The sequence below is a fragment of the Onychostoma macrolepis genome, chromosome 19 (genome assembly GCF_012432095.1).
Source record: "Onychostoma macrolepis isolate SWU-2019 chromosome 19, ASM1243209v1, whole genome shotgun sequence".
NCBI classification, from domain to species: domain Eukaryota; kingdom Metazoa; phylum Chordata; class Actinopteri; order Cypriniformes; family Cyprinidae; genus Onychostoma; species Onychostoma macrolepis.
Genome location: NC_081173.1, coordinates 21,615,586 through 21,639,570, shown reverse-complemented (window position 1 = coordinate 21,639,570; position 23,985 = coordinate 21,615,586). Strand labels below are relative to the sequence as shown.

General features: G+C 39.1%; 2 protein-coding genes across 3 annotated transcripts; one reads left to right on the top strand and one right to left on the bottom strand.

Moving 5' to 3' along the window:
* Positions 1 to 1,569: 1,569 nt before the first annotated feature.
* eppk1 (epiplakin 1) lies at positions 1,570 to 19,415 on the top strand. The gene is given in 12 exon segments (XM_058753585.1): positions 1,570 to 1,695; positions 5,652 to 11,346; positions 11,349 to 13,265; positions 13,268 to 13,393; positions 13,396 to 14,289; positions 14,292 to 16,340; positions 16,343 to 16,468; positions 16,471 to 16,749; positions 16,752 to 16,784; positions 16,787 to 17,362; positions 17,365 to 17,490; positions 17,493 to 19,415. Coding segments are annotated over 11 exon segments (13,416 nt in total). The 5' UTR covers positions 1,570 to 1,695; positions 5,652 to 5,678; the 3' UTR covers positions 19,115 to 19,415.
* Positions 19,406 to 23,780, bottom strand: fbxl6 (F-box and leucine-rich repeat protein 6). Of its 2 annotated transcripts, XM_058753586.1 has the most exons (11): positions 23,644 to 23,780; positions 23,495 to 23,555; positions 22,852 to 23,400; positions 22,216 to 22,374; positions 22,013 to 22,076; positions 21,800 to 21,931; positions 21,303 to 21,410; positions 21,024 to 21,137; positions 20,454 to 20,685; positions 20,001 to 20,241; positions 19,406 to 19,880 (listed from the first exon to the last, which is right to left on the bottom strand). In XM_058753586.1, the coding sequence occupies exons 3-11, from the start codon at positions 23,367 to 23,369 to the stop codon at positions 19,751 to 19,753; spliced, it is 1,698 nt and encodes a 565-aa protein (XP_058609569.1). In that variant the 5' UTR covers positions 23,370 to 23,400; positions 23,495 to 23,555; positions 23,644 to 23,780; the 3' UTR covers positions 19,406 to 19,750. The 2 variants fall into 2 exon arrangements, with proteins under 2 accessions (XP_058609569.1, XP_058609570.1); XM_058753587.1 differs by lacking the exon at positions 23,495 to 23,555 and having other exon boundaries at positions 23,644 to 23,733.
* Between the last annotated feature and the right edge of the window lie 205 nt (positions 23,781 to 23,985).

The following is a 23,985-nucleotide window of genomic DNA, read 5'->3' as shown; positions in this document are numbered from 1 at the left end:
TTAAAATAGAAGTCTGGAACAGCTACAACATGTTGCCTGTAACGGCTTCAACAACAGAAAGTGACAAGAGGAGGGGCGATGTGGGTTTGGCAGACATGCCCAGTGTTTACCCTCAAGGATTACTGCTTAGCCTGTTGTCAAATCAGCAGTATGATCCTGTCTGTAATATGCAAATATATTGCACATTAAAGTCTAAAAGAAAAGTGTCAAAATAAAAGGTCAAGCTAAGATATTGATTGCTCAACCAGTTCAGCAACATGAATTGTGAAACATGTAGGAGGGTTTTGGGAACTAACTCCATGCTTGTGAAGGTCAGCTGCATGGTTTTAAAAAAAACTTCTTATATAAAGCCGTTATAAATGTTCTTTTTATAAAGTAACTAAAAAATTGTTGTCAGTGTTCATATCTCAACTAAGGCATTAGCAGAGATTTCCCTTAATGAAATGAAAAATAAATGAATTCTTAATATACATACAGTACACAGCATAATATAATTCAAATTGGATATATATATATATATATATATATATATATATATGAATAATTTTGATTACATATTAAATTTGTTTTTTAAAAAAAGATATTAATTACATATATAATATTACAAAAGATTTCAAATTAAAATTTATCAAAGATCACAGTTTTCATTAAGTAGCCCAATATTTTCAACATTGTTATAATTAATTTAAAAAAAAATGTTTATTGAGCAACAAATCAGTATACTGGAGAGATTTCTGAAGGATCATGTGACACTGAAGGCTAGAGTTACGGCTTTGCCATCACAGGAATACATTTTAAAGTATATTAAAATAGAAAACAGTTATTATTAGTTATTATTAATTTACTGTATTTTTGATCAAACAAATGCAGGCTTTGTAAGCATAGGGGACTTATTAAAAAAACCTTTTGAATAGCAGTGGTTTTATATCTATTCTACATAAATCTGTTCTTTACACTGGTGCCTTGAGTAAGCAATTCATGATATAATAAGACTGTCAAGTACTGTAATACTGCCTTAATGTATGGTACAACCCAAAGATGCAGGTCGAGCAGGATCTCGTTCAGTTACTATACCTTCTGTGCCAACAGAGATAAGACATCACATGCAATAAATTTACATCATTTGAAATGATTAACAGAAACTGTACACAAACTTGACAGAATACTTGCGAAATGCAATGATAAAATCATTCATGAGAACAGGTTTTCATTAGTTTGAAAATGAGCTTGACACATTGCTCTGCCACAGTCTGAAATGTCAGCCAGAAATTGTGAATGCACTGGAAAAAAGGACTGGCTGTCAATTCTCTCCCCCAATAACCCAATTTAAAGTAACATACACTAAATTCATTGTCTTTGCTGACTTAAAAAATAAGGTTAATATGAATTCAGTTTTTAACTACTGCTATTTCATATGCTTTGGGATCCTATGCAGATTTGACAATAAGGAGAGGGCCATTCCTTCACTTGGCTGCCAGGTATTTGTCTTATCTCCACCGAGAGAGGGGAGTGTTCCTGAGGGTGGAGTTTGGCACCGACTGATCGGTACATTAAACAGAGGAAAGGAAGGAAATATGCTCAGTCTTTCACTGAGTGTCCACAGTGTGCTTGACCCTTAGTGAGAGGAAAAACACTGCCTTAACTGGACTCTAACTGGATCCTGACTGAAACTTCCGGGAAAAACCACCAAAAGAGGTAAGAATGATTTCAAGTCATTGTAATACTTTTTGTGGTCTCAGATAACAATCTAATGATTATTCTTGTAATTCTATTGTCACTTAGTTTAATAACTAAATGTAGAGCAAGGATCTTCAGTTAACTGAACATGTGTGCCATAATTCATGTTTTATGAATGTTATGTTTAACATATGCTCACTTGTTTAACCACACCAATAAAGAGCTAAAATGCTTTATGAAAGGGCCAATATTTGCAGACACCTTTGAACAGGGATGATTCTGTAAAGTACTGTACTTCTTAGATGGTTAAAGAACTGGTCAAACATTTACATGATGCATTTAGATATTTTTTTAAAAAGTGCCTTTCAAATGAAGGAGGCTAAAACATAAGCAAGGTGTTGCCACATACAACAGTGTTGCAATAAATAACTTAATAAATAACATAATTACAGAAGTACAATAAGGGTTTCTGTATATACTGTATAAAGCATTATGAAATGACAGTACATCAAATAAGTTGTATGTTAAGTATTCTTAATACATATATATATATATATATATATATACGTGTGTGTGTGTGTGTATGTATATGTATAAGAATGCATTCAAACACTTCAAAATGTAAAATGTTACTGTGCATTATTTTGTATTATACTATTTGACTATGTATTATAATGTAAGTTTTTTTGGTATGAAAAGTCTGAAAAACAGCATTAAAATCTGCATAAGTATACCTTTATGATTCAGTTATATATATATATAAAAAAACATATAAAGTGTCAAAAAGTTTTACTTCAAGTAGTGTTCACCAGAGGGCTCTTGAAGAAAGTGTCTGAAACCACAGAGTCATGTGACTTCATGGTTTCAGAATACCTTATTTATTCCTGACAGTCTGCATCCAAGGAATTTGGACAGGGAGAGGCCATTAGCAGTCCTTTTTTATTGTGTAGGGGTTAACCCCCTACTTGCTAGAAGAATGCTAATCATGTCTGACTGTAGCTGTGAGACTTTATAAGTAAGATATAATTTAAAGCAAACATCACATGCAGGAAAATTTACATAAAACATTCAGTGTTTACATAAGGATGTCACATCCTTGTCATAAAATCATTAAAATAGTGACATATGAAAGTCAGTATAGTCAGGGCTGGGTTATAAAAGGGCTAGGCGGGGCTGAAGCCCCAGGGCCCAAGCAATGAGGGGGTCTGTGATTGGTTGTGAAGGAAAGGAAAAGTAGGCCTAGACTGATTGTCCAGTGTCCGCATTTGGTATGAGACACCTGCTTTCAGGCTCTGTCTCACGCTGTCAGCCTGCCCAAGTAAACCTCATGCCAAATAAAAATGCCCAAGTGCTGCACAGACCAAATCTCGCAGAATTTTGATGTCATACACCATTCGGTCTGCACAGCGCCGCATTAAGTCGAACAAAGGTATTAAAGACCTGCTGCAACCTCTTGATTGGACCAGTCTGTACCAATCACATTTTCTCTACACCATGCAAGGTGCAAGCTGCTGAACATCACCTGAGTGGCGTGAAACATAAGAATAGAATTTCTTCCAACATGGGACTGGGCGATAAAACAATATCACATTGAGTCATGATAAAATGCATTTTTTTTTTATTACGTTTACAATGTTTTATGATTTACGATAATGATGATAAGATCTGGACATTTTTACTTAATATGGATTAATCTAACAGCATAAATAAATGCACCAATGGCCAGTCAGTGTTTGTTGCTAATAGGCTAATTGTTCTGCGTCTCTCTGTGTAAATGAATGGCGTTTCATTTGAGAAAAATACAATCATGCTGAAACTGAAAGTAAACCTGAAAGACCTTCACGACAACCTGTCACAATAAAAGTCCGTTTTAACTTGAAGAAATTATGACAGAAATATACTTTATAGTTACTGCGGTATTCTGAAGTAATAATAATATTTTAAGGAATATCATACAACCAAAGTATTTTTTTCATTAATTTACAGTTACACAGTGCTGTTGTGCAGCATCTTATTTGACAAATATATATATATATATATATATATATATATATATATATATATATAAATGCAATGATTATTGTACATTTATTATTTTTTCATTGCAAATTAATTAATCTAATTAGACACCATTTGTTTATGATAAATTTGTATTGAATCATAAAACACAGAATCCATGAAAAAATAATCGGGAAAACAGAATTTAACGGAAAATAAAATAGATTTCATAGGCCCCTAAATTAACAGGTAGCTCTGTGGAATTTAATTGTGGGCAAATTCTCAAGGCCTAACAAACATGTGGAAAGCATTTCCTTTACCATTAATAGTAAATGAATATTGTAATAAAGATCGATATTGCACAATATGGAAAAATTATTGTGATGAAATTTTGGCCATATAAGCCAGCCCTTCGCAGTGTCTACCAGTAAAGAGAAAAAGAAGAAACAGAAGTGAGACACATGTTTGTGTTCCAAAAACAAACCAGGGCACAAAATTAACACTTATGCCAATTGCAAGTAAATGTTCTGTTTGGCCGGTCCACTATGGCGAACAATAATTTCATTGTCAACTGTGCATGTCACTAACGTCCCTTACAGTGGTGTTTGTTGTGCAGCAGAGAAATGGGCAGAAAAATTTAGACTAAAATATGCTTTTTTTTGAGCAATTAAATTGAATATATTATTTTTATAAGCAGAGCCTGTATTTACAGGAAAATAAATGACAGTTAATGTTTTCAAAGGATTGTATGTGTGTCATGTTAACATCTAGATTGCTTTTTTTATTGATATTTATTGTCTATAATTTAGTGATTTTACAGCTGTTGACAAACAAGCTATATGCAGTTTATATTGTACCATTTATATACTATACACTTTTGCCACAAAATTTTTTATTTTATTACATTTTTTGGATTTATTTTCTTAATAAATTAGTCTGTTAAAAAAAAAAAAATCTGACTTGATGGTAAATTACCTTATAAGTAATATTAGGCAACTAATAAACATAGATGTGAGGAATGTTTCTAAAAAAGTGTGTCTAGTACAACATTATTCATATGGCAATTTATAGTATTAAGTTGAAATTAAAAATAAATTGTTGGATCCATTGTTGGATACTAATATTAAATATTAGATAATATAAGGGCAAAACATTACTTTTATAGAGTTTGTTTTAGTTTTATATATTTAAGAAAATATTAAAAATATCTAGGCTCTAACCTCTAGATATTTATAGAAGCTATATAGAAGCTAACGGATGTTCGATGATACAGTTTACATATTAGGAGATACATTTTCAGTCACTCACTCTAGTCAGAAGCTATTCTCTTCCATACACAGGGATGAGAGTGACTTCTGGCTTTAGTGAATGTCAGAAAAATATTAATAATGCAATTGTGCAACAACAAAGGAGTTTATACATGCATAATATTCTGCCTTTTGTACAATAGGCCAAAAAGATTATGAGAAATATATATTTTGTTGTTGTTTTGCTAGTTACAGAGGGAGAGAGAGAGAGAGGGGAGTGAGAGAGAGAGGAGTGAGAGAATGAACCTCGTAAACTTTTATACATGATTACGTAACTGACAAGTGAAAAGCCTGTCTGGGTCATTGATTCTTTGTCTTTACATTCTTTAAAAATACATCAGAATCCTGTATTTCCAGTTTTCCATTACAAGGTTCATGCTAACAAAACACATGCTCACTTTTCCAAGTGATGAAATGCTCAAGAAGTTTTTTCCTGTGAGGACAAGTCATAAAAGGGGTGAAGGGTGCTTTCATTGTTAGCACAAACACAAGTTTCAACAGGGTTCTGTGGTGTACAGTTTGCCTTTTCTACAGTAAAAAAAAAAAATTATATATATATATATATATATATATATATATATATAGATAGATAGATAGATAGATAGATAGATAGATAGATTCAATTAGTTTTAAATGTGTGACTAATAATTATTCCTATGTAATCCACAGACCCTGGTGCATGAAAATCCACAAAAAATGCTGGCTCTGGAAAATTGCGGTTCTCAGGGGCCAGTAGCTGGAGTGTTCCTTGAACGTTCAAATGAAACCATTACAATACACCAAGCCTTCAAGAAGCGCTTGTTGAAGCCAGGAACATGTCTGGCACTGTTAGAAGCTCAAGCTGCAACAGGAGGGATCATTGACCCCATCAAAAACAGGACATGGTCTGTTGATGATGCAGTAAAGGAAGGCATTGTGGGACATGAAATGAAAGAGAAACTTCAATTAGCTGAGCGAGCCATCACAGGCTACACAGATCCATACACCAACCAACAAATCTCACTCTTTCAGGCCATGCAGAAAGATGTAATCCCAAAAGAATATGGCATTAGATTACTTGAGGCACAGATCTCTGCCAAAGGGATCTATGACCCTATTGAAAAATGCTACCTAACAGAAAAACAAGCCTATGGGAAGGGCCACTGTGACAAAGATCTTTTTAGAGACCAAGTGGATGCTCTAAAAGTATTCTATGACCCAAACTCTCAAGAAAACCTCACCTATGCATCACTGATAAAGAAATGCACTGTAGCCCCAGAAACAGGTTTGCTGCTGTTCCCCATCTACATCACATTTAAAGGCCTCCGCAGAGGCGTAACCTCCGCTGAGCTTCTGGCATCAAAAATTATTGACCAACAGACATTTGAAAATCTGCATAAGGGTAAAACCACCACCCAGGATGTGATGTTAATGGAAACAGTAAAAGAATATCTAGAAGGTAAAAAGAGCATTGGGGGAGTAGCTGTGCTCTCCACAAACAAGAGAATGAGCATCTATCAGGCAATGAGACAAGGTATAATCATGCCTGGCTCTGGTTTGATTCTACTGGAAGCCCAGGCTTCAACTGGATTCATGATTGACCCTGTTGAAAACAAGACATACAGTGTAGATGAAGCCATTAAACAAAAACTTGTAGGGCCAGAATACCATGCAAAATTGCTCGCAGCAGAACGTGCAGTCACTGGTTACAACGATCCATACACTGGTGAAACCATATCTCTTTTTCAAGCTCTGAAGAAGGAACTGATTGTAAAGGAGCACGGGATCCGATTGCTTGAGGCACAAATTGCAACTGGTGGAATTATCGATCCAATAAACAGTCACAGAGTTCCTGTGGATGTAGCATACAAGCGTGGCTTCTTCGATGAGGAAATGAATGCCATCCTTGATGATCCTGGAGATGACACTAAAGGTTTCTTTGACCCAAACACAAACGATAATCTGACATATCTACAACTGCTGGATCGTTGTGTCATCGACCCCACTACAGGACTCACGTTATTACCCATTCACGATTCATCTAGTAGTCTGAATCACACATTCATTGGCTATGACATCAAAAAAGTCTTCAAGGGTGTCATGGTAAAAGTGACATATGGAAAATACATGGGAATGACTGTTTCACTCTGGGAATTACTTATGTCTGAATATTTCACTGAACAGCAAAGGCAAGACTTCATCGAACAATACAGAAACAAAACACTCACAACTGAAATTATAGTCAAAAAAGTCCTGGAGATCATTGAACATTCAGTGAAAACAGCTAATGTAGTTTTTGAAGGTATAAGGGAAAAAGTAACTGCAAACCAGCTCGCTGAAGCTGACATCATCACAGAGAATGATCTAGCAGATCTCAGAGAAGGAAAAAAGACGGTAAAAGATGTTACAGAGAATGAATCTGTGCAAACATACCTACAAGGTAAACCAAGCATTGCTGGTGTACTGCTTCCTGACTCCCAAATAATGTCAGTCTACCAAGCCCGACAAAAAGGAATTCTGAGGCCAGGAACATCACTTGTTCTTCTTGAAGCCCAGGCTGCAACAGGATTCATAATTGACCCAATTGCTAATCGAAAGTTTTCTGTAGATGATGCAGTGAAGGCACGAGTTATAGGGGCTGATCTTCATGCAAAATTAAGCTCAGCAGAGAAGGCAGTGACAGGTTACCAAGATCCTTACACTGGCAAGAAAATCTCATTGTTCCAAGCAATGCAGAAAGATTTAATTGTGAAAGATCATGGCATACGCCTGCTAGAGGCCCAGATTGCCACAGGGGGCATCATTGATCCTGTAAATAGCCATCGCATTCCTGTTCATATTGCTTATAAACTAGGATATTTTGATACAGAAATGAATCAGATCCTTTGCGATCCAACTGATGACACAAAAGGATTCTTTGACCCAAACACTCATGAAAACCTTACTTATATGCAGCTTATGTCCAGATGTGTCACTGACAAAAGCACAGACCTTTGCCTCTTGACAATTAAAGGAAACGACAAGAGAATCAAAATAGGGAGCAGCGGCAAAGAGGTGTTCCAAACCACGTATGTCTCTGTGAGATACGGCAGATTCAGCAACAAGAAAGTGACACTCTGGGATCTCATCAACTCTGAATATTTGTCTGAGGAGAAAAGGCAGGAGCTGTTAAAGCACTACAAGTCCAAAACAATCACAACAGAAGAAATCATAACAATTATTTTAGAGATCATTGAGAGCAAGGAAGTACAAAGAAATGCTGACCTCAGTGTAAATGGTCTTAGGGGGGAAGTCTCCATTTTGGAGCTGCTGAATTCAGCAATAATAGATGAAAAAACATACAAAAATGTGCTTGAGGGGAAGCTAACAATCAAAGATCTTACTGAGATGGGCACTGTGAGAAACTTCATTAGTGGAACAAGCTGTATAGCAGGTGTAATATTGCAAAAGTCAAATCAGAAAAAGAGCATCTACCAAGCCAAAACAGAGGGCTATCTTACCCCTGGGACTGCCTTGTGTCTTCTTGAAGCACAGGCTGCCACTGGTTTTATTATTGATCCAATACAAGACAAGAAACTCACTGTTGAGGAGGCCTTGAAGCAGAAAGTCATTGTTCCAGAGTTGTATGAAAAACTCTTGGCTGCTGAGAAAGCAGTGACTGGTTACAAAGACCCATACACTGGCAAGACAATATCACTTTTTGAAGCCATCAAGAAAGACCTTATTGTAAAGCAGCATGGCATACGTCTACTTGAAGCCCAGATTGCTACAGGTGGCATCATTGATCCCTTAACAGGTTTGCATTTACCCCTTGAAGTTGCTTTCAAAAAGGGTTATTTTGATGCTGACTTAAACAAGATCCTTACTGATCAAAGTGATGACACTAAAGGATTTTTTGATCCCACCACACAAGAAAATCTGACCTACATGGAGATGTTGGCACGATGCATCAAGGATCCTGATACTGGTCTTTTCCTTCTTCCAGTCGCTGAAAAAGGGAAAACACAAGAAAAATCACCAAAAATTATCTCAGATGCTGAGATCAAGGAAGAATTTGAGAAAAACAGTGTTGTTGTTCCTGTTGGCCGTTTCTCTGGAAAATATCTGTCTCTTTGGGAAGTAATACATTCTGTATACTTCACAGATGAACAGAGGCAGCAGTACTTTGAACAATATTGTTTGGGCAAGATAAACATCAAGGATGTTGTCACCATAGTTACCAAAACTATTAAAAAAATAGAACAGAAAGAAGCAACTCCTCAAACAACTATGGGCCTGAGAAAACCTGTTTCGGTGCAACAGCTGCATGACTCTGGAATCATTGACACCAAAACTTACAAAGAGCTGCAAGATGGTAATGAGACACTTGAAAAAGTGGTTAAACTTGAATCTGTTCAAAAGTACTTGAAAGGCAGTGGAAGTATTGCTGGAGTAAAGCTTCATCCATCAGGAAAAGTGTTAAGTTTATACATGGCAAAAACTGAAGGCTTACTCACTTCCAATGCAGCACTCCTGTTACTTGAGGCTCAGGCAGCGACTGGATATGTTATTGATCCAATCCAAAACACACAACACACAGTAATGGAGGCTGTCAGAGCTCAACTCATTGGACCAGAGATATTGGAGCACTTACTATTGGCTGAACATGCTGTCACTGGCTTCACAGACCCATACACAGATGAGCAAATATGCTTATTCGAAGCAATGCAAAAAGGTCTCATCCCTCGAAAACATGGATTGAACCTCTTAGATGCACAGCTCGCCACAGGAGGAATTATTGATCCAACTGGCAGCTACAGGCTGCCTGTTCAGAAGGCAATAATGAAAGGATGCTTGAATAATGAGACCAGTGATCTTCTGGCAAATCCTATAAATAGTGAAAAGGGGTTTTCTGACCCAGAAACAAAAGAACATCTTACTTACCAACAACTCATGAAGAAATGTGAAAGGAGTTCAACCACCGGCCTGCTGCTTCTCCCAGTAACTGAAAAGAGCGCTGAAAACTCAACCTACAGTGACAAACAAATAATAAAGGTCTTCAAAGAAAAATCAGTGATCATCAATGCTGGTAAGTTTGCAGAGAAACGTGTATCACTTTGGGATGTACTAAACTCAGAGTATATCTCTACAGAGAAAAGGAAAGAATTTCTTGACCAATACAAACAAAAGAAACTGTCAATAGAGGAGATAACAGAAATGGTGACAGCAATGATAATTGAAATAACCACAAAAAAGCATTCCTTTAAAGGTCTGAGAAAACAAGTGTCAGCAAGTGAGCTATTTGGAGCAAAAATCATCTCGAGAGAAATGATGAGTAAGCTTATCAATGACGAAGTAGATGATGAAGATATCAACCAAATGGAATCTATTCAAAAATACCTTGGAGTAACAAATTGTATTGCTGGTGTATATGTCCAGTCTACAAAACGGATCATGAGTGTCTCCGAAGCCAAAAATAAGGGACTTCTGACACCTGGAACATCTCTGGTTTTGCTTGAGGCCCAAGCAGCCACTGGCTTTATGATTGACCCAGTGAAGAATAAAAAGCTGTCAGTAGAGCAGGCAGTGGCTGAAGGCGTTGTGGGGATGGAATGGAAAAGCAAACTGCTCTCTGCAGAACGGGCAGTCACTGGTTACACAGACCCCTACACAGGCAAAATAATCTCTTTGTTCCAGGCCTTGAAAAAAGATCTGATCGTCAAGGACCATGGTATCCGTCTGTTAGAAGCTCAGATCGCCACTGGAGGAATTATTGATCCTGTGCACAGCCATCGTGTTCCTGTGGAGGTGGCCTACCAAAGAGGGTACTTTGATGAGGAGATGAACAAGATCCTCTCTGATCCAGATGATGACACAAAAGGATTCTTTGATCCCAACACTCAGGAGAACCTCACATACTTGCAACTCGTGGAGCGGTGTGTTAGAGACCCCAACACTGGCCTGAGCCTCCTTGTGATTGTGAAAAAGGATGAGCACTACTTCTTCATTGATGAACATACAAAGAATATTCTTAAGTCTACAACTACAAAGAAAGCAGGAGGTAAACTGCAAGGACAGCTGGTCACTCTTTGGGATCTGCTGTACTCAAATGACATTTCTGAGGAAAAGAGGAGAGAACTGGTCCAGCAGTTTAAATCGGGTACAATAACTATAGAACAGTTCCTAGAAATAGTCCTGACATTGATATCACAGAAATCAGGAACAAGCACCCAAACCATTACAACAATGACAACAACAACAACAGAAACAGCCCAAAAACAAAATTTTCAAGGTATCAGAAAGGATGTGAGTGCTGATGAGTTGCTGCAATCCAAAGTCATTGATGAGAAGATTTACAAAGACCTAACTTCCGGAAAAGTCACAGTTGATCATGTAAGTGAAATGGACTCGTGCGAAAATACCTGAAAGGAACAAACAGCATCGCTGGTGTATTTGTGCAGTCTACCAAACAAACCATGAGCATCTTTCAAGCCAAAAATAAGGGACTTCTGACACCTGGAACATCTCTGATTTTGCTTGAGGCGCAGGCTGCCACTGGCTTTATGATTGACCCAGTGAAGAATAAAAAGCTGTCAGTAGAGCAGGCGGCGACTGAAGGACTTGTTGGGACGGAATGGAAAAACAAACTGCTCTCTGCAGAACGGGCAGTCACTGGTTACACAGACCCCCACACAGGGACCATAATCTCCTTGTTCCAGGCCTTGAAAAAAGATCTGATCGTCAAAGACCATGGTATCCGTCTGTTAGAAGCTCAGATCGCCACTGGAGGAATCATTGATCCTGTGCACAGCCATCGTGTTCCTGTGGAGGTGGCCTACCAAAGAGGGTACTTTGATGAGGAGATGAACAAGATCCTCTCTGATCCAGATGATGACACAAAAGGATTCTTTGATCCCAACACTCAGGAGAACCTCACATACTTGCAACTCGTGGAGCGGTGTGTTAGAGACCCCAACACTGGCCTGAGCCTCCTTGTGATTGTGAAAAAGGATGAGCACTACTTCTTCATTGATGAACATACAAAGAATATTCTTAAGTCTACAACTACAAAGAAAGCAGGAGGTAAACTGCAAGGACAGCTGGTCACTCTTTGGGATCTGCTGTACTCAAATGACATTTCTGAGGAAAAGAGGAGAGAACTGGTCCAGCAGTTTAAATCAGGTACAATAACTATAGAACAGTTCCTAGAAATAGTCCTGACATTGATATCACAGAAATCAGGAACAAGCACCCAAACCATTACAACAATGACAACAACAACAACAGAAACAGCCCAAAAACAAAATTTTCAAGGTATCAGAAAGGATGTGAGTGCTGATGAGTTGCTGCAATCCAAAGTCATTGATGAGAAGATTTACAAAGACCTAACTTCCGGAAAAGTCACAGTTGATCATGTAAGTGAAATGGACTCGGTGCGAAAATACCTGAAAGGAACAAACAGCATCGCTGGTGTATTTGTGCAGTCTACCAAACAAACCATGAGCATCTTTCAAGCCAAAAATAAGGGACTTCTGACACCTGGAACATCTCTGATTTTGCTTGAGGCGCAGGCTGCCACTGGCTTTATGATTGACCCAGTGAAGAATAAAAAGCTGTCAGTAGAGCAGGCGGCGACTGAAGGACTTGTTGGGACGGAATGGAAAAACAAACTGCTCTCTGCAGAACGGGCAGTCACTGGTTACACAGACCCCCACACAGGGACCATAATCTCCTTGTTCCAGGCCTTGAAAAAAGATCTGATCGTCAAAGACCATGGTATCCGCCTGTTAGAAGCTCAGATCGCCACTGGAGGAATCATTGATCCTGTGCACAGCCATCGTGTTCCTGTGGAGGTGGCCTACCAAAGAGGGTACTTTGATGAGGAGATGAACAAGATCCTCTCTGATCCAGATGATGACACAAAAGGATTCTTTGATCCCAACACTCAGGAGAACCTCACATACTTGCAACTCGTGGAGCGGTGTGTTAGAGACCCCAACACTGGCCTGAGCCTCCTTGTGATTGTGAAAAAGGATGAGCACTACTTCTTCATTGATGAACATACAAAGAATATTCTTAAGTCTACAACTACAAAGAAAGCAGGAGGTAAACTGCAAGGACAGCTGGTCACTCTTTGGGATCTGCTGTACTCAAATGACATTTCTGAGGAAAAGAGGAGAGAACTGGTCCAGCAGTTTAAATCGGGTACAATAACTATAGAACAGTTCCTAGAAATAGTCCTGACATTGATATCACAGAAATCAGGAACAAGCACCCAAACCATTACAACAATGACAACAACAACAACAACAGAAACAGCCCAAAACAAAATTTTCAAGGTATCAGAAAGGATGTGAGTGCTGATGAGTTGCTGCAATCCAAAGTCATTGATGAGAAGATTTACAAAGACCTAACTTCCGGAAAAGTCACAGTTGATCATGTAAGTGAAATGGACTCGTGCGAAAATACCTGAAAGGAACAAACAGCATCGCTGGTGTATTTGTGCAGTCTACCAAACAAACCATGAGCATCTTTCAAGCCAAAAATAAGGGACTTCTGACACCTGGAACATCTCTGATTTTGCTTGAGGCGCAGGCTGCCACTGGCTTTATGATTGACCCAGTGAAGAATAAAAAGCTGTCAGTAGAGCAGGCGGCGACTGAAGGACTTGTTGGGACGGAATGGAAAAACAAACTGCTCTCTGCAGAACGGGCAGTCACTGGTTACACAGACCCCCACACAGGGACCATAATCTCCTTGTTCCAGGCCTTGAAAAAAGATCTGATCGTCAAAGACCATGGTATCCGTCTGTTAGAAGCTCAGATCGCCACTGGAGGAATCATTGATCCTGTGCACAGCCATCGTGTTCCTGTGGAGGTGGCCTACCAAAGAGGGTACTTTGATGAGGAGATGAACAAGATCCTCTCTGATCCAGATGATGACACAAAAGGATTCTTTGATCCCAACACTCAGGAGAACCTCACATACTTGCAACTCGTGGAGCGGTGTGTTAGAGACCCCAACACTGGCCTGAGCCTCCTTGTGATTGTGAAAAAGGATGAGCACTACTTCTTCATTGATGAACATACAAAGAATATTCTTAAGTCTACAACTACAAAGAAAGCAGGAGGTAAACTGCAAGGACAGCTGGTCACTCTTTGGGATCTGCTGTACTCAAATGACATTTCTGAGGAAAAGAGGAGAGAACTGGTCCAGCAGTTTAAATCGGGTACAATAACTATAGAACAGTTCCTAGAAATAGTCCTGACATTGATATCACAGAAATCAGGAACAAGCACCCAAACCATTACAACAATGACAACAACAACAACAACAGAAACAGCCCAAAACAAAATTTTCAAGGTATCAGAAAGGATGTGAGTGCTGATGAGTTGCTGCAATCCAAAGTCATTGATGAGAAGATTTACAAAGACCTAACTTCCGGAAAAGTCACAGTTGATCATGTAAGTGAAATGGACTCGGTGCGAAAATACCTGAAAGGAACAAACAGCATCGCTGGTGTATTTGTGCAGTCTACCAAACAAACCATGAGCATCTTTCAAGCCAAAAATAAGGGACTTCTGACACCTGGAACATCTCTGATTTTGCTTGAGGCGCAGGCTGCCACTGGCTTTATGATTGACCCAGTGAAGAATAAAAAGCTGTCAGTAGAGCAGGCGGCGACTGAAGGACTTGTTGGGACGGAATGGAAAAACAAACTGCTCTCTGCAGAACGGGCAGTCACTGGTTACACAGACCCCCACACAGGGACCATAATCTCCTTGTTCCAGGCCTTGAAAAAAGATCTGATCGTCAAAGACCATGGTATCCGCCTGTTAGAAGCTCAGATCGCCACTGGAGGAATCATTGATCCTGTGCACAGCCATCGTGTTCCTGTGGAGGTGGCCTACCAAAGAGGGTACTTTGATGAGGAGATGAACAAGATCCTCTCTGATCCAGATGATGACACAAAAGGATTCTTTGATCCCAACACTCAGGAGAACCTCACATACTTGCAACTCGTGGAGCGGTGTGTTAGAGACCCCAACACTGGCCTGAGCCTCCTTGTGATTGTGAAAAAGGATGAGCACTACTTCTTCATTGATGAACATACAAAGAATATTCTTAAGTCTACAACTACAAAGAAAGCAGGAGGTAAACTGCAAGGACAGCTGGTCACTCTTTGGGATCTGCTGTACTCAAATGACATTTCTGAGGAAAAGAGGAGAGAACTGGTCCAGCAGTTTAAATCGGGTACAATAACTATAGAACAGTTCCTAGAAATAGTCCTGACATTGATATCACAGAAATCAGGAACAAGCACCCAAACCATTACAACAATGACAACAACAACAACAACAGAAACAGCCCAAAAACAAAATTTTCAAGGTATCAGAAAGGATGTGAGTGCTGATGAGTTGCTGCAATCCAAAGTCATTGATGAGAAGATTTACAAAGACCTAACTTCCGGAAAAGTCACAGTTGATCATGTAAGTGAAATGGACTCGGTGCGAAAATACCTGAAAGGAACAAACAGCATCGCTGGTGTATTTGTGCAGTCTACCAAACAAACCATGAGCATCTTTCAAGCCAAAAATAAGGGACTTCTGACACCTGGAACATCTCTGATTTTGCTTGAGGCGCAGGCTGCCACTGGCTTTATGATTGACCCAGTGAAGAATAAAAAGCTGTCAGTAGAGCAGGCGGCGACTGAAGGACTTGTTGGGACGGAATGGAAAAACAAACTGCTCTCTGCAGAACGGGCAGTCACTGGTTACACAGACCCCCACACAGGGACCATAATCTCCTTGTTCCAGGCCTTGAAAAAAGATCTGATCGTCAAAGACCATGGTATCCGTCTGTTAGAAGCTCAGATCGCCACTGGAGGAATCATTGATCCTGTGCACAGCCATCGTGTTCCTGTGGAGGTGGCCTACCAAAGAGGGTACTTTGATGAGGAGATGAACAAGATCCTCTCTGATCCAGATGATGACACAAAAGGATTCTTTGATCCCAACACTCAGGAGAACCTCACATACTTGCAACTCGTGGAGCGGTGTGTTAGAGACCCCAACACTGGCCTGAGCCTCCTTGTGATTGTGAAAAAGGATGAGCACTACTTCTTCATTGATGAACATACAAAGAATATTCTTAAGTCTACAACTACAAAGAAAGCAGGAGGTAAACTGCAAGGACAGCTGGTCACTCTTTGGGATCTGCTGTACTCAAATGACATTTCTGAGGAAAAGAGGAGAGAACTGGTCCAGCAGTTTAAATCGGGTACAATAACTATAGAACAGTTCCTAGAAATAGTCCTGACATTGATATCACAGAAATCAGGAACAAGCACCCAAACCATTACAACAATGACAACAACAACAACAACAGAAACAGCCCAAAACAAAATTTTCAAGGTATCAGAAAGGATGTGAGTGCTGATGAGTTGCTGCAATCCAAAGTCATTGATGAGAAGATTTACAAAGACCTAACTTCCGGAAAAGTCACAGTTGATCATGTAAGTGAAATGGACTCGTGCGAAAATACCTGAAAGGAACAAACAGCATCGCTGGTGTATTTGTGCAGTCTACCAAACAAACCATGAGCATCTTTCAAGCCAAAAATAAGGGACTTCTGACACCTGGAACATCTCTGATTTTGCTTGAGGCGCAGGCTGCCACTGGCTTTATGATTGACCCAGTGAAGAATAAAAAGCTGTCAGTAGAGCAGGCGGCGGCTGAAGGACTTGTTGGGACGGAATGGAAAAACAAACTGATCTCTGCAGAACGGGCAGTCACTGGTTACACAGACCCCACACAGGGACCATAATCTCCTTGTTCCAGGCCTTGAAAAAGATCTGATCGTCAAAGACCATGGTATCCGCCTGTTAGAAGCTCAGATCGCCACTGGAGGAATCATTGATCCTGTGCACAGCCATCGTGTTCCTGTGGAGGTGGCCTACCAAAGAGGGTACTTTGATGAGGAGATGAACAAGATCCTCTCTGATCCAGATGATGACACAAAAGGATTCTTTGATCCCAACACTCAGGAGAACCTCACATACTTGCAACTCGTGGAGCGGTGTGTTAGAGACCCCAACACTGGCCTGAGCCTCCTTGTGATTGTGAAAAAGGATGAGCACTACTTCTTCATTGATGAACATACAAAGAATATTCTTAAGTCTACAACTACAAAGAAAGCAGGAGGTAAACTGCAAGGACAGCTGGTCACTCTTTGGGATCTGCTGTACTCAAATGACATTTCTGAGGAAAAGAGGAGAGAACTGGTCCAGCAGTTTAAATCGGGTACAATAACTATAGAACAGTTCCTAGAAATAGTCCTGACATTGATATCACAGAAATCAGGAACAAGCACCCAAACCATTACAACAATGACAACAACAACAACAACAGAAACAGCCCAAAACAAAATTTTCAAGGTATCAGAAAGGATGTGAGTGCTGATGAGTTGCTGCAATCCAAAGTCATTGATGAGAAGATTTACAAAGACCTAACTTCCGGAAAAGTCACAGTTGATCATGTAAGTGAAATGGACTCGTGCGAAAATACCTGAAAGGAACAAACAGCATCGCTGGTGTATTTGTGCAGTCTACCAAACAAACCATGAGCATCTTTCAAGCCAAAAATAAGGGACTTCTGACACCTGGAACATCTCTGATTTTGCTTGAGGCGCAGGCTGCCACTGGCTTTATGATTGACCCAGTGAAGAATAAAAAGCTGTCAGTAGAGCAGGCGGCGACTGAAGGACTTGTTGGGACGGAATGGAAAAACAAACTGCTCTCTGCAGAACGGGCAGTCACTGGTTACACAGACCCCCACACAGGGACCATAATCTCCTTGTTCCAGGCCTTGAAAAAAGATCTGATCGTCAAAGACCATGGTATCCGTCTGTTAGAAGCTCAGATCGCCACTGGAGGAATCATTGATCCTGTGCACAGCCATCGTGTTCCTGTGGAGGTGGCCTACCAAAGAGGGTACTTTGATGAGGAGATGAACAAGATCCTCTCTGATCCAGATGATGACACAAAAGGATTCTTTGATCCCAACACTCAGGAGAACCTCACATACTTGCAACTCGTGGAGCGGTGTGTTAGAGACCCCAACACTGGCCTGAGCCTCCTTGTGATTGTGAAAAAGGATGAGCACTACTTCTTCATTGATGAACATACAAAGAATATTCTTAAGTCTACAACTACAAAGAAAGCAGGAGGTAAACTGCAAGGACAGCTGGTCACTCTTTGGGATCTGCTGTACTCAAATGACATTTCTGAGGAAAAGAGGAGAGAACTGGTCCAGCAGTTTAAATCGGGTACAATAACTATAGAACAGTTCCTAGAAATAGTCCTGACATTGATATCACAGAAATCAGGAACAAGCACCCAAACCATTACAACAATGACAACAACAACAACAGAAACAGCCCAAAAACAAAATTTTCAAGGTATCAGAAAGGATGTGAGTGCTGATGAGTTGCTGCAATCCAAAGTCATTGATGAGAAGATTTACAAAGACCTAACTTCCGGAAAAGTCACAGTTGATCATGTAAGTGAAATGGACTCGGTGCGAAAATACCTGAAAGGAACAAACAGCATCGCTGGTGTATTTGTGCAGTCTACCAAACAAACCATGAGCATCTTTCAAGCCAAAAATAAGGGACTTCTGACACCTGGAACATCTCTGATTTTGCTTGAGGCGCAGGCTGCCACTGGCTTTATGATTGACCCAGTGAAGAATAAAAAGCTGTCAGTAGAGCAGGCGGCTGAAGGACTTGTTGGGACGGAATGGAAAAACAAACTGATCTCTGCAGAACGGGCAGTCACTGGTTACACAGACCCCCACACAGGGACCATAATCTCCTTGTTCCAGGCCTTGAAAAAAGATCTGATCGTCAAAGACCATGGTATCCGTCTGTTAGAAGCTCAGATCGCCACTGGAGGAATCATTGATCCTGTGCACAGCCATCGTGTTCCTGTGGAGGTGGCCTACCAAAGAGGGTACTTTGATGAGGAGATGAACAAGATCCTCTCTGATCCAGATGATGACACAAAAGGATTCTTTGATCCCAACACTCAGGAGAACCTCACATACTTGCAACTCGTGGAGCGGTGTGTTAGAGACCCCAAGACTGGCTTAAGTTTGCTCACTTTAAAAAAGTAGATAAGATTTGATGCAAAATGCCATGCAATATATTCTCACATCATTAACTACAATCACTGTTCTGTTTCCATTTATGCCAAATACAAATCTGTAAACATATATCAGTTAACATTAATTTTCAGTGTGCATTGCTTACAATATATGATATACATTTTTAAACTGAAATTTAGAAGCATCAGTAAAAGAGCAAATGCTATTTGTTTAAAAATGTAGTGCACTGTTAAATTTTTTATTTCATCTTTTTTATCTCATGCTCTCTTGCTGTGTTCAAAACAATTCAAATAAACACAATTGCAATGTGTTAGTTTATTTGATCATTTTCAAGTCAGTCATCTCTTTCATTCTAAACACTCTGTTTTGTTAAACATTGCTTGTTTGCATTGTGATAAAGTCATAACATTCAACATTTATTGCATACCAGCACATGAACATGAGAAAAAGGGTTGCAGATTAGTGTAGTAAAGATAAACAAGTATTTATGAAAAAAAACTGTAGTTGCAAATCTGACATGAAAAAGTGGCCTGATCTTTACGTACACATCCCAGAGAGACACAGAGAGAGTTAGAGAAAAATTACATTTTGTACACTTTAAAAATAACTGGATTTAATATCAGAGTTCCTCCGATATATACAAGTTCAGTCTAATTTGTCCAGTAGTAGCTGAATGTCTTCTCGACCATGATATACCCGTTTGAGTCCTCTGGGCAGATACCGGCAAGAAGACAGATTCAAGTACTTCAGTGCTGGTGACTGGCTAATTAGTAACCTGTGAAACATTAAAAATGGTATCAGAACATCTTAACTGTCTACTAAAAATTAGGAAAATACTTTTTATTATTATGTATTTATAAACACTTCAAAAAATCTTTTGCCAGGACATCATTACCTGAGTGCAGATGAAGTGATTTTAGTACCACTGAGATTCAGGGAGCGAAAAAATTCGACTCCAGCACCATGTGCAAGATGTCCCATGGCAATCTCTATGTCTTCTTCTGAAAATGGCTGGTTGGCCAAATCAAGCTCCCTGAGGGTGCTGCTCCATTTGTGGGCAAGCATGTGTATGCCTTTCTTGGATGCTACCATGGTATTGCTGTTGAAGTACAGGCCCCAGTACAGACACTCCAGTCCTACACAAGACAGCAAATTACGGGAAAAGCAGTATATTATTCATAGGCTTGATCAGATCCTTCCATACTGTAAACTATGAGAATAAAATGAGGGAAAGTCTATCAAACCTTGTGATGATCATGTGTGTGTGTGTGTGGTTTACATTACATTTTCACTACCGTGTGAGGCACATCAATGTTCACTTTCTTCTTATTTCAAAATCAAGACTTACTCTCACAAGGCAGGGCATAGAGGCCAGTGGCCGTGATGCGGGAGCCACCACGCAGGTCCAGCACACGCAGGTGGGGGGATCCATGGAGCACATTGTTCAGGTCACCGTCGGTCATGAAAGAGTGAGAGGAAGTGGCAATGCACAGCTCCTCTAGCATGGGAAAACCAGATGTTGAGCTGGGTGTGTTGCGGATCATTTTAGGAACTGGAGTGACATTCATCAACCTAAAAGTCTAAATTGACAAGTTATTTAAAAGAAAAGAAAAAAAATAGTATTGTAATACTTTATATCTGTAGTACAATTTTTTATAAATTATCATTCTGAAACATGTCACCATTAATAAGAGGAGCGTGTGCAAATATTTTTTAGAATTTCAAATAGTAACTGTGCACTCAACTGAAAAATGACAGCTATGACACTGCACACTATTTTTCTTGGTCCTAAATCGTTTTTAATCAATGATATGTCCAATTAATTAATGAAACTAAGGCATATTCAATTTTTAAAAATATATATAAGGAGTGATAATAGATTTGGTTTGTGTATGTGATGATCACTTCAGGTTAATACCTGAAGTTTAGGGCATCCAATCTGCAAAGCCTGAATACAGATGGCAAGCTGGCAGTATCCTCCATCTAATTTAGTATTGATCTCCAGCAGCATGAGCTCAGGACAGCAACCTTTCTTTAATTTCAGAGACATTTGCATCATCAAAAACAGACAAAGTTTACAAATTCACATACTTTTATATAATAAAGACATTTTATAACATATTTTAAAGTTTATATCATCTTTAAATGGCAGAGGAAGTAAACATATTAAAAGTAAATAGTAAAAATATCAACTTACAGACAAAGCACTGAGTAGTCTGTCACTCTTGGTGCTGTGTGTGAAGTAAATTTTCTTTATTTGGTTGCCGTATGCCTCAAGGAAGGACACCAGACCATCAACATTAAACTATATTAAAAAAAAAAAAAAAAATTATGACAATACAAAATACCTAAAATTCTTAAAGTAAAAGTTAACATTAAAAAGAAAATGCAGTCATCATTTACTTCTCATGTCATTCCAATACTCCTTTGACTGTGACCCCATGGTTTTAATATATGTGACTATATACTGACTATACTGGTGGTCACTCTTTTCCATGCACCGTGAACCAAATCTTTTCAAAACCCACAGAAATATCATAATGTCCATAATTTGTAAGTCCATCTAAATTTCTTCTTTTCTGTTCCACTGAAGAAAGTAAGCCGTACAGGTTTGGAATGACATACGGGTGAATAAAACTGAATTTTCATTTTTAGGTAACTGTCCCTTCAAATCCAAGCAGTTTGCATACAAACCTCTGAGTGTTGCAAATTTATATTCTCTAATAATCGACATTGAGCGCCAAGGTTTTGGAATGCTGTTTCTGTCATTCCCGTGCAGTAAGACAGCTTGAGAGAATGAAGATTGGTGCATGATTGTGAAACATTCTAGAAAACAGAGCACAGAGATTATCAGAAACAGATTCAGATAGCAGTCACAAAATTTCACAGCAGATGGATTATTATTACCTGAATCACATAATCAACATGTTTTTTCCAGTGGCAAAGGGAGAACTCTCTCAACTGAGACAATCTGCAAGAAACAGACATAAAAAAACTTAGCTGTTTTGCATAGATGGGGCTTTGCTATGCATTATCTCACATTGATAAGATTCATAAGTCTTCCAATTCTTTCAGTTAAAAAAATACTTTTGTTTGGTTCAACCACTGACCTGTTTTCAGCTAGCCAGTCTATAGTGTTCCTAATCTTCTGTTCTGTCCCAGGTAATTGACTCTTACCGGGTTCAATCCAGCAGTAGCCAACTGACACACTACGCCACAGGACCGGAGAGGATGCAGCTCCATTCCATAGACGGCAAACTCTGCCAACCCTTTAGAGACAGCAAACAAATGAACTATAAAAATAAAGCAAATATTTGTCCCTGGACTACAAAACCAGTCAAAAGTAGCCCAGGTATATTTGTAGCAAAAGCCAACAATACACTGTATGGGTCAAAATTATTGATTTTTCTTTTACGCCAAAAATCATTAGGATATTAAGTAAAGATCATCATGTTCCATGAAGATATTTTGTAAATTTCCTACTGTAAATATCACAAAACTTAATTTTTGATTAGTAATATGCATTGCTAAGGACTTCATTTGGACAACTTTAAAGGCGATTTTCTCAATATTTCGATTTTTTCGCACCCTCAGATTCCAGATAGTTGTATCTCAGCCAAATATTGTCAGATCCTAACAAACCACACATCAATGGAAAGCTCATTTATTCAGATTATGTATACATCTCAATCTCAAAAAATTGGTTGGTCAGAAACTGAATATCACAAATGGAGTACATGCCTCACCTGCACAGAAATGGTACGGCTCCATCCTGGAGAACTGCAAACTGAAAGATTTTCACCAGGACCTCTATTGGCAAACTTTGACCCCAGCAGTCAAAGCTATCAGCATTAACACTCTCCAAATCAACATTTTTATCTGTGACTTTGGGGGGTTTTGCTTTTACTGGTGCTTTTTTCGTTTTGTTAGCAGAGGTTTTACTCTTGCCTTTTGCGTTTACCTTCTTTTTCTTACATCCCTTCCGCTTGGGCTTCCATATGCTGTCACTACTGTTTATATTTGATATAATCAAAAGCATGTCTTCTCCCTCCTGGACGGTGTAATTTGGTCTTATAGTTCGTTTTACAGTTTTTTTCTTTTTCCTTTTCCTTTTGTCATCCGTAACGGAATCCGCTTTTCTTTTCAAAAGTCTTTTTCCTTTTGCGGGTGAAGACTGGGATGTCCCAGCTGTGCTGGATTGAGTGGTTGACATTTCTGCAGAAGAAGCCTGCAGTGACTCGGGCTCCATTATTGTGCTTTCCATGCCTTAGTGTTGGTCCCTAAAAATCTCCTCGCTGAATTAAAAAAACAAAACAAAAAAACAACAACAACTCATTAATGAGAATGTAAACAAATATATAAAATTGGCAGAAGCACGACTTAGCTCACTGAAAAAAATTGCTCCTCTTTATGCATTGCTGCAGACAGATTCAGCAGCAGTTCGTCGGGTCTTTGTTGAAAATATGGAAAATCGTGCAAATTAATTTTGAGTTTGTAGCACCATTACTAAAACATAATTGCACGATGGTATTTCTTACTCCTTTGTTGTTGCTATCCGAGCGCTTTCTTTGGTCAACGAATGTCGTCATATCCGCATTAGTGCACAGCGATGAGAGATCTTCTTCTTCTTCTTTTAATTGTATTGGCGGCTGGCAAAGCAACTTAAAGGTGCATTTACCGCCACCTACTGGACTGGAGTGTAGCTTGATAGGATTGAAAATATTTTTACTATATATTTCTATAAAAAAATTTCACTTATCCCAGTATTATACAAATAATTCATTAGGAGACTTTGTTTTTACCAGACTGTATAAGGTTTTTCCTAGCAGATTTCCCACTGTTATGTTTTGTTTTCCAACTACTGTTTCTAACTCCCTTCT

Excerpts from the sequence above, each read along its gene's own strand:
- fbxl6 (XM_058753586.1), bottom strand. The coding sequence starts at position 23,369 with ATGGAAAGCACAATAATGGAGCCCGAGTCACTGCAGGCTTCTTCTGCA. Across the intron at positions 22,077-22,215 it reads GACTGGCTAGCTGAAAACAG|ATTGTCTCAGTTGAGAGAGT; the intron begins GTCAGTGGTTGA and ends TGTTTCTTGCAG. Across the intron at positions 21,138-21,302 it reads GACTACTCAGTGCTTTGTCT|AAAGGTTGCTGTCCTGAGCT; the intron begins GTAAGTTGATAT and ends CTGAAATTAAAG.